The sequence below is a fragment of the Xenopus laevis genome, chromosome 3L (assembly GCF_017654675.1).
Source record: "Xenopus laevis strain J_2021 chromosome 3L, Xenopus_laevis_v10.1, whole genome shotgun sequence".
Taxonomy (NCBI): domain Eukaryota; kingdom Metazoa; phylum Chordata; class Amphibia; order Anura; family Pipidae; genus Xenopus; species Xenopus laevis.
Genome location: NC_054375.1, coordinates 34,299,558 through 34,311,136, shown reverse-complemented (window position 1 = coordinate 34,311,136; position 11,579 = coordinate 34,299,558). Strand labels below are relative to the sequence as shown.

General features: G+C 34.4%; 2 protein-coding genes across 3 annotated transcripts in view; both read left to right on the top strand.

The window, feature by feature from the left end:
- The first annotated feature begins 721 nt into the window (after positions 1-721).
- Positions 722-2,923, top strand: LOC108710230 (protocadherin gamma-B5-like). The gene has a single exon (XM_041585559.1). The coding sequence runs from the start codon at positions 722-724 to the stop codon at positions 2,921-2,923; it is 2,202 nt and encodes a 733-aa protein (XP_041441493.1).
- Positions 2,924-4,061: 1,138 nt separating this feature from the next.
- Positions 4,062-11,579, top strand: part of pcdhga3.L (protocadherin gamma subfamily A, 3 L homeolog) — a 279,136-nt gene continuing 271,618 nt past the window's right edge. For both annotated transcript variants that reach the window (XM_041584915.1, XM_041584909.1), the window contains exon 1: positions 4,062-6,577. In XM_041584915.1, the coding sequence (XP_041440849.1) occupies positions 4,163-6,577 (2,415 nt within the window). In that variant the 5' untranslated portion in view covers positions 4,062-4,162. The remainder of the gene's footprint in view (positions 6,578-11,579) is intronic.

Sequence of the window (11,579 nt, the reverse complement as noted above, 5' to 3'; positions counted from 1 at the left end):
TTAAAGATTAGCATATCAATGACCACTTATTACTAAACGAGTGCGAATAGTAATGAATGTTAAGGAATTAAAAATGTTATATGTCATAAAGGTATGTGTTGACCAGGAAAAAGATACCACTACTGATCTACTTATTTACATTTAGTTTTTTTGTCACAGTTTAAATACTGCTAATAAAGCATTTACTGAAAAAATACAATTGTTTTCTTGAATATTTTCTAAAAACCCATGAAAAGATGTAATGCATTTGGTTTGCTAGTAATTCTTTATTTAAGACTCTATGTGGCGCTGTTGACCAAAAGGTAGAGGAATTGCACAAGAAAATATTCACATATAAAGGGATCCTGCAGATCAACAGACAAAAACACAGGATATTCACAATCTCCTGTACTGGAATCTATTTTATGGATGTTGAATATTCTTCTTTTATCCCTGGATTTATGAAATAAAGAGCATCATAATCTACTAATTTGGCATTGGGAAGATAATCTGTGGAGACAAATGGCATTGACATGGCAAGTACTATTTTATATTCTATCCTTTTTGTATGGAGCAAGTTATGGGCAGATTCAGTATTCAGTACAGGAAGAACAGAAAGAAGGATCTGTAATAGGAAATATTGCAAATGATTTGACTAACTTGAATGTCAAGGAATTATCTATTAGAAAATTCCACATTGTTTCTCGCACCAAACAGCAGTATATTGATGTTAATTTAGAAAATGGAGACTTGGTTATCAGGGAGAAAATTGATAGAGAGACTTTCTGTGGAGAAAATGTGCTTACTAAACCTCAAAGCTGTAATTGAAAATCCCCTCCAGATCTTCACAATTAAAGTTGAAATTGAAGACATAAATGACAATGCACCAAGTTTTTCTAAGAAATATTTTGAAGTGGAAATAAGTGAATCTGCTTTGTCAAACGCACGGTTTGCCCTTGGATATGCGCAAGATTCAGATATTGGTACCAATTCAGTGCAGGGCTACTCACTTAGTGAAAATGAATATTTTATTCTTGGAGAAAAAGCTAACAGTGATGGGCACGTGTATCCAGAACTTGTATTAGAGAGGCCTTTGGACAGAGAAAAGCAGAGTACCATTGAGTTAAGTCTAACTGCTTCTGATGGAGGTAACCCAAGGAAAACTGGTACAGCTTTAATTAAAATTGTAGTTCTTGACGCCAATGACAACTATCCAATGTTTACTCAGGACACTTACCAAGTGGCCTTAAGTGAAAATGCTCCAAATGGTTTCTTGGTTATCCAGTTGAAGGCTACAGATGAAGATGATGGTTCCAATGCACAAATAACATATTCATTCAGTCACATTTCTGAGAAAGGTGACCATATTTTTCAGATAAATGCTGAAAATGGCGAGATACAAAAAATTGGAGAGCTGGACTATGAAGTCACAAAAAATTATAAGATAACGGTGGAAGCAAAAGATGGTGGCGGTTTATTTTCTTATAGTGAAGTGTCAGTTCAAGTTATCGATGCTAATGATAATACACCCGAGATACAAATTAACTCATTCTTAAGTGTAATTCCAGAGGATTCCCCACCTGAAACAGTCATAGCGTTAATTAATATCCATGACTTGGACTCCGGAGAGAACGGTGAAGTTGTCTGTCAGATCACTGAAACACTGCCATTTCAGTTAATATCACTGACTGAGAGTTACTACAAAATTGTAACTTTATCGAGAATGGACAGAGAAATAATTCCTGACTATAACATAACAATCATTGCCAAAGATAAAGGCACACCCTCACTTTCCTCCACCAAAACCATACAAGTAATTTTAACAGATGTTAATGACAACATCCCAATTTTTGAAAAAACCTATTATGTAGCCTACGTACCTGAAAATAACTTGCCAGGAATGGCCATGCTCCGTGTAAATGCCGTAGATCGTGATACAAATGAAAATGGCCAAGTTGTTTATTCCATTATCCACAAAGATATCCAAGATATCTCCATATCTTCCCATATTTCAATAAACTCAGGAACTGGAGTCATTTATGCCCTACATGGTTTTGACTATGAGCAGATGCGAGAATTTCAATTCCAAGTAATGGCTAAAGACAGTGGGATCCCGTCTCTGAGCAGCAACGCCACCATTAGGGTTTGCATAATCGATAAGAATGATAATTCTCCAAGGATTCTCTATCCATCATCAGACACTGAAGGAACAGTAGTATATGAATTAATTCCTAGTTCCTCAGAGAAAGGTTATCTAGTAAGCAAAGTCATAGCAGTGGATGCTGACTCCGGGCATAATTCATGGCTCTCTTATTATTTAATCCAGGTTCAAGAACCTTCAATTTTTATGATTGGTCAACACACAGGGGAAATCAGATTAACACGTGATTTTCAAGAAACAGATTCTTCAAGGCAAAAAATTGTGGTTATGGTAAAAGATAATGGGGAACCCACTCTTTCTGCTACCGTTACACTGAACCTACTTATAGCTGAAAATTTTCAAGCTGTTCCTGAGATGAGCAACAAGCCTATCAAATTGGATACACCTGATGTAACCTTTTACCTAGTTATTGCAATTGCGGTAGTTTCCCTTTTGTTTATTTTAGCTGTGATTGGTACAGTCATTTCTAAATGTAGAAAATCTAACTCTCCAGTGAGTTTTGGAACTTTGGCTACAGACATGTATCCACAATTTGCTTTTCAATACCCATCTCAGTTGAGTGATGGAACCTTACCATTGCCATTCTCCTATGATGTATGTGTTGCACTGGATTCAAGCCAGAATGAATTTCCCTTTCTTAAGCCAACCCAGAATGAATTTCCCTTTCTCAAGCCAAGCCTAAATGTTCCAACTGACAATCTTATTGATACTGGCGATTCGTCTACTGGAAACGATTCTATAAAAGAAGCTCAACCTGACAGCGGCCTGTCACAGGTAAGATAACATAAATGGCCAATTCACTTTTAACCATAACAACTCTTCAAATCATGTACTTCTAGTATACTTCTGTAATCTACAAGTCAATGAAAAGCTATGTTATGTGGTTGCACCATGCACAACATCAATATACCCACTTTGATTTAGTACTTAAGTTACCGAAAATGTTTTATGGTGGCCAGTGAGTGGCACATATCTAGTCTTTTGCTTAATGGCTAAAGAATCAAGGCAAACTTGCACAATAATTTGCAGGGTGTAGGATTTCGCCATTCCAAAATGCAGCAACTAGAAAGCACATGAATGAATATTGAATGAAAAAATTAGGATATTTGGATAACAATCTGTAGCATGACAGTAGTCAAGAGCTTAGAGACACTATAGCAATGTATTCTGTTCCCCATTGATATTTACATGCTATAATTGATATAGTTCTACTGGTTTTAGCTATCATTCACCAGTTATTTACTTTGACATGAAGAGTAAGATATCTATAAAGCATATGTATGGTCTTGTCTGCCATGCATCCATGGTTATACTTCAATTTTGGACAAGTTGCACTCATGCCTAAACTCACAAAAGTATAGCTGTATAAGCCTATACCTGTGTGTGTGTGTGTGTGTGTGTGTGTGTGTGTGTATATATATATATATATATATATATATATATATATATATATATATATATATATATATATAGTGACTGAAATCAACCTATATATAAATACATTATAAATATATTTGAGGTATTTTATCAGTGTGATATTGTACATATATAAACACTTGAATTTAAACATAACTAAATCTAGAAGGAAGTGTGACACTATGCATACAATGCCTGTTAGAGATAAGTTTGAACTGTGTACCATGGCATTAAAAAAATGTTTTAGTTTTGTAAACAATCAAAAAATGCATCTTTTGAATTTTTTTTACATGAAAGCAATTTTCATAATTAAAAAAGCAAGTAAACAAAAATATATGTATATATTTATAGAGTAATAAATACCAAAAAGTGTGTGAGATATTTGTATTGGGAAGTTATATACAGTAGCAATTCCTTCATTGGTACCCTATGTGGCGCTGTTGACCAGCAAGATAGAGAAATTGTAAATATTCACATGCAGTTGTGAGACACTGCAGAATACATTGCTCTCCTAGCCTTCTCCGAATGAGCTAAGGCTTTTGGATAGTATTATAAATTATCTCCCATAGTTATAAAAAAAGCAAACAGGATTCTCAACAACTAAAGATGTATGAGAAGATAAAATATAGAAGAACACCAAGGACAATGACATGGCAAGTAGTCTTCTTTCTATTCTTTTTTTATGAGACATGTTCTGGTCAGGTTCAGTACTCAATATATGAGGAAATGGAGCAAGGATCTTTAATTGGGAATATTGCAACTGATTTGAACATTGATATTAAGGAATTATCATTTAGAAAATTACAGATTGTTTCTCAAGACCAAAAACAGTATATAAGTGTTAATTTGGAAAATGGAGACCTGCATGTCACAGAGAAGATAGACAGAGAGACATTATGTGGCATAGAGGAGGAATGCTTCTTAGACATGAAAGCATTGATGGTTAATCCACTGCACATTTACACAATTAAAGTTGAAATTCAAGACATTAATGATAATGCACCGTTTTTTTCAAAAAATGATTTTGAAGTAGGAATTAGTGAATCTGCTTTGCCAGGTGCAAGGTTTGCCCTTGGCTATGCACAAGATCCAGATCTTAGTAGCAATTCTGTACAGAACTATGGACTTAGTACAAATGAGTATTTTATCCTTGGAGAAAGAATTAGCAGCGATGGAAGTAAAAATCCTGAACTTGTGCTAGAGAAGCCTTTGGATCGAGAGAAGCAAAGCTCCATTGAGTTAAAGCTAACCGCTTTTGATGGAGGTAGCCCGAGAAAAACTGGAACAACATTAATTCGAATTGTGGTTTATGATGCTAATGACAACTATCCGGTTTTCAGTCAGGACACCTATGTAGTAAATATAAATGAAAATGCACCAAATGGCTCTTTAGTTCTCCAGTTACAAGCTACTGATGAAGATGATAGTTTAAATGGAGAGATAACATATTCATTTAGTCATATTCCAGAGAATGCATGGCAGATTTTTAGAATAAATTCTCAAACTGGTGAATTGTTAAAAGTAGGGGAGCTGGATTATGAGGTTTCAAAGAGATACACAATAACTGTTGAAGCCAAAGATGGTGGTGACTTGGTTTCTCACTGCAAAGTCTCTGTCCAGGTTATCGATGCCAACGATAATTCACCTGTGATAATACTAAATTCTTTCTCGAGTGCAGTTTTAGAGGATTCCCCACCCGAAACAGAAATAGCACTGATTCAAATCTATGATGCCGACTCTGGTGAAAATGGGGAGATTGTTTGCCAGATCTCTGAAATGTTACCATTTCAATTAATATCCTTAACTGACAATTATTACAAAATTGTGACTTTATCAAGGTTGGATAGAGAACAAAGATCTGCCTATAACATCACAATTACTGCTAAAGATAAAGGCTTACCATCACTTTGCAGCAACAAAACCATCCAGGTTACTTTAACAGATATCAACGACAATGCTCCTGTTTTTGATAAAGCAAATTATATTTCCTATGTCCCAGAAAATAACCACCCTGGAACTTCTATTCTTCGTATTGCTGCTTTAGATCTTGACATCAATGAAAATGGAAAAATTACTTATAATATAATCAGTACAGATGTTCAAGGTATCCCTGCATCTTCACATGTTTCCATAAACTCAGCAACTGGTATTGTTTATGCCCTACATGCTTTTGACTATGAGACGATAAGAGAATTTCATTTCCAAGTAATGGCCAAAGATAGTGGATTTCCTCCTCTTAACAGTACTGTATCTGTTAGGGTTTGTATTATTGATAGGAATGATAACTATCCTAACATTCTCTATCCGGCATCAGACACTGAAGGGGCAACATATGAATTCATCCCTCTTTCCTCGGAGAAAGGTTATCTAGTAACTAAAGTGATTGCAGTGGATGCTGACTCTGGGCACAACGCATGGCTTTCTTATCATTTATTGCAGGTACAAGAGCCTTTTATTTTTCTGATTGGTCAACACACAGGGGAAATTAGGTTGGCTAGAGATTTTGAAGAAACAGATTATTCCAGGCAAAAACTTGTGGTCATGGTAAAGGACAGTGGAGAACCCTCTTTGTCTGCTACAGTTACACTAAACCTTATTGTAGCTGAAAGCTTTCAAGTTCTTCCTGAAATAAATAACAAACCCATCAAGCTGGATACTACATCAAATATAACATTTTACTTGGTGATAGCAATTGCAATGGTTTCAGTTTTATTTATTTTGGCTGTGATTGCAGTGGTGATTTCAAAATGTAGAAATTCTAACCCTTCAGTCGTATTTGGAACTTTGGACAAAAAATACTACCCTCCGGTAGCTTTTAGATATCCTTCTGAGTACAGTGATGGAACCTTGCCAATGCCTTTCTCATATGACGTATGCGTCACACTAGATTCAAGTCAGAATGAATTTGCCTATCTCAGACCAAGTCAGAACGTTCCAACAGATAATCTTATTGATACTGATGAAACAGCCACTGGAAATGATTCTGAAGTAAAAGATATACAAGGCAGCAACCTTTCACAGGTAAGATAACTTTTTTGTTTTTAGTCGAATAATTAGAATTTATTGATTTTTACTTGTTTTAATAATCCTTACCAAATAAGTTTTCCTGCCTAATTAAAAAAGATACAATTAATTACAATGAGCTTGGCAATTTTCTTCACAGTTAAATAAATGTGCATGCAAAATTAAACACTATAAAAGACAAACAACTCATCAATAATAGTATAATTATCAAAATATTTGGGGTGCCAATATAGATTAATGTAAGTTATCAATCATGTAATTAAGTAACATTAACAAAAGAAATCTAAAAACAAGGAAATTGTAAATCTTCAACACATAAAATTCCACAGTAGATATTCCTCAATTCCTAAATTAAATCAAATCAGACGATTAACACCATCAAGCAGGACATGTTTTATTCCAGAACCAAGCTAAAGAAATACTTATTTGGGTTTTAACTATAGGTTGGCTTGTGGGTAACAGTTAATGAGCCAATTTTTACAAAAATCCACAATAACATTTTATAGCATAGATAAAGCAAAATCATGTATAGATCATCTGATGTTTGGCAAAGTCAAGCCTCCTCAGTTGAGAAGGATTTGGGGATTTTTCTGGATAATAAACTGTTTACAAGTAAATTAGAGGACATTATAGACAGATAGCAGGGGATATTTTTTCCTATAAAAACAGATCAACAAAGCAGAACTGCACTGAAATCAGTTTTTCAAAAGAGCAAACACATTTTTGTATATTCAATTTTAAAATCTGACATGGGGCCAGACATATTGTCAGTTTCTCAATATTGTCAATTTCCCAGCTGCCCCTGGTCATGTGACTTGTGCCTGCACTTTAGGAGAGAAATGCTTTCTGGCAGGCTGCTGTTTTTCCTTCTCAATGTAACTGAATGTGTCTCAGTGAGACATGGGTTTTTACTATTGAGTGTTGTTCTTAGATCTACCAGGCAGCTGTTATCTTGTGTTAGGGAGCTGTTATCTGGTTACCTTCCCATTGTTCTTTTGTTTGGCTGCTGGGGGGGGAAAGAGAGGGGGGCGATATCACTCCAACTTGCAGTACAATAGTAAAGAGTGATTTAAGTTTATCAGAGCACAAGTCACATGACTTGGGGCAGCTGGGAAATTGACAAAATGTTTAGCCCCATTTCAGATTTCAAAATTGAATATAAAAAAATCTGTTTGCTCTTTTGAGAAATGGATTTCAGTACAGAATTCTGCTGGAGCAGCACTATTAACTGATTCATTTTGAAAAAATGTTTTTTTCCCATGACAGTATCCCTTTAAAATTTGGTCCTGAGGTGGATTAACTCTGAAGAAAAGGGAAATGTTATCTTTTTTCCAGTACACATCTTCCTTATACTGTGATGTGTAAATCATAAAGTAACTCTTACTAATTATTAAAGGAAATTATAAGGAAATTCATATCTGTATTTACATTTGTATATATATATATATATATATATATATATATATATATATATATATATATATATATATATATATATATATATATATATATATATATATAGAAATTGCACGTGGTACCGGCACTCACAGGTTTGCATGAAACATCAAACGTTCAATATGGTTACATCAGAAAATAAGACCCCAGGGTCTTGATAAATGTCTTAGAGACAGACCGAAATGTTGGCCGGTTCTATTTTAATGTAACCAATAAATATGAAGTTTTATTTTTAAAAATCCTGGTGTGCACCTGTCTTTTTGGATAATGGATAATACAGCTCTTTTAAGGTAGCACCCAGGACTGATGGATGGTGTGCGTTAGGCTTCTGGACTGTCTATATATATATATATATATATATATATAACCACATTGTATTGATATTAAATCACATGTTTTCACAAAACACACATTCCACCATAAAAATAAGTGGTAGAGATTGCAAAATGCCAACTGTAAATGGTTTTACCGTCTAAAATGTTTTATATTATTTTTAATGCCATTTTTATTTATATATTAATTTGTTTGAGGGAATTAAAATACAACGCGTAATTGTTAAATTGTATAATCAGAGCCTTAAAATGAACATTTCTAAATACAGGTGAAATCAAAATGAAGTTTGTGTAAAATTAAAGTTTTGGTTCTTTAAGAAACAGATGATTCCAGCGATTTAATTAGAATATGTATTTGTTTCACCCAAAAGACTTATTTATTGGGGAACACATTTGGACTCTTGATTCAGGCAACTACCACAAAATAAAAAACAAATATGTATTTTCAAGAGGTGACATAGGCCAGAGTTAGGCCAATGGTCCTATGGCTTTGTAGACTCTAACAACACTTCATACACATACATTGAGAATTTTTAACTCTCGTTCTGCTGTATACACATACGTCTGTCAATCACTACATCTAACTTTATCTGTATCTATGCTACTATATGTAGTATTAAACACTGTGAAAATGTACAATACTTTTATGCCTTGGGATAGTATGAATTAGTATGACGTATGTATGCCTTGCGGTAGTTACAATATATGGATATACAATAGAAATCTAAGGGGTAAATGCTATCTATGTAAATAAAGAGTTTTTTTTATTTGCTCCTAAAAAACTAGTGGTTATTTATTGAGTGTCTTCATATTTTTTAGAAGATTACATATTTTGGTCTGACATTTTTTTATTGCAGTTTCTTATTTACGACTCTGGCACTGTTGACTAACAAGGTGTAGAAACTGTGCATATACAATAAATGCTGTAGTCAGACATTTAAGTTTAGGATAATTTCACAGTCTCTTGTAACCAAGCTTATCCACCTTTATTGCAAAAACATCCAGTCCCCTGGTTAAAAAAGGGGGAAAATACATTTGTCAGCTGGCACAACAGAGAGAGAGAGAAGATAATATGTGGACATCCACAGTGTATGGACATGGCAAGTATTTTTTTTTTTTTTTTTTTTCTTTCTTTACCTTTTGTATGATTTTCTGTATGGGCAGATTGAGTACTCAGTATCTGAAAAAATGAAACAGGGATCTATAATAGGAAATACTGCAAATGATTTTATCTTGGATGTTAACGAATTGTCGCTTAGAAATCTGCTTATTGCTGCTCATGACAAAAAACAGTATATATAAATGTTAACGTCGAAAATGGAGAATTGATTGTTACAGAGAGGCTATAGACAGAGAGACATTATGTGGAACAGTGCATATCAAACTTCAAGGCAATGATTGAAAATCCTCTCCAACTCTTCACTATTAGAGTTAAAATTAAAGAAATCCATGACAACGCACCTCATTTTCCTTGAGAATTCTTTTAAAATAACGATTAGCACATCTGCTTCACCAGGAGTGTGATTTGGACTTGGTTTTGCACAAGATCCAGATCCTTAGCAATTCTGTACAGAGCCATGAACTTAGTGCAAATGAGTATTTCATTCTTCAAGAAAGAGTTAGCAACAATGGGACTACATATCCTGAACTTGTTTTGGAGAAGCCTTTGGATCGAGAGAAGCAAAGTTCAATGTAATTAAGCCCAACTGCTTCTGATGAAGGTAGGCAAATGAAAACTGGCACAGCTTTAATAAATATTGTTATACGTGATGCTAATGATAACCATCCTGTTTTCAGTCAGGATACATATCTGGTAAATATATATGAAAATATACCACATGATTTTTCAGTTCTACAGATACAGGCTACTGATATAGTTACAGGCTACTGATATAGATGAGGGTGTGAATGGCCAAATTACATATTCATTTAGACACATTCCTGAGAATGTGCTACACATTTTTTCTAAAAATATTCAGGGGGGATTACAAAAATAAGAGACCTTGACTATGAGATTACAAAGAGATACACCATGACAGTAGAAGCTAAAGATGGCGGGGAATTCGTTTTTCACTGTAAAGTGTCAACCTGGTTAGCGATGCCAATGATAATACACCTGGAATACAAATCAATTCTTTCTTGTGTACAATTCCAGAGGATTCCCCACCCAAAACAATCATATCAATTAGCAGAATGGCAATTTTGTCTCCCAGATTTCTTAAAATATGCCTTTTCAATTGATATCATTGACTGTGAACTAATACAAACTTGTGACTTTATCAAGAATGGACAGAGAAATGACTCGATAAAGGAACACCATCACTATCCTCCTCAAAAATAATTAGGCTAACTTTAACAGATGAGTCAATGACAATATCCCTATTTTTGAAAAAACACTTTATATTACCTATGTACCTTAAAATAACCAAGCAGGAATGTCAATATTCCATGTTAACACATTCAATCTTGATGTTAATGATCATGGGCTTATTGCTTATTCAATTATTAGTACAGATACTCAAAATTCGACTGGAGTTATTTATGCATTACATGCTTTTGATTATGAAAATTATAATCCTCTGAAAATTCTCTATCCATCATCAGACACTGAAAGAACAGCATTATATGCATGTATTCCTTAGGTATCTGAGAGGGGTTACCTGGTAAACAAAGTGATTGCAGTGGATTCTGATTCAGAGCACAATGCATGGCTTTCGTACCGCATATTGCAGACTCAAGAGCCTTTGGTTATTTTGGTCAAAGATCAGATTAGCTCATGATTTCCAAGAAACAGATTTTACAAAGCAAAAAGTTTTTGTTGTGGTAAGAGATCATGGGGAACCTACTGTATCTGTGACAGTTACAGTGAACCTGATTAAAGCTGTAAGCTATCAAGTGCTCCCTGAAACGAATAACAAGTCCACGAAGAGCAATCCATCTAATTTATCTTTATGTATCCTGTAATTGCAATTGCAATGATTTCCCTGTTACTTAGTACAACTGTGACTGGCACATTGATTTATAAATGTAGAAAATCCAACCCTTTATCTATGTTTGGGATGTTTGATAAAGATGTGCATCCTCAAGTGGCTTTCAGATATCCTTCACAGTTGAGCAATGGAACCTTATCATTTCCATTCTCATATGATGAGTGTGTGATACTGGACTCAAGTGAAAAGGAATTTGCCTATCCAAAGCCAAACGAGAATATT

Excerpts from the sequence above, each read along its gene's own strand:
- LOC108710230 (XM_041585559.1), top strand. The coding sequence starts at position 722 with ATGGAGACTTGGTTATCAGGGAGAAAATTGATAGAGAGACTTTCTGTG.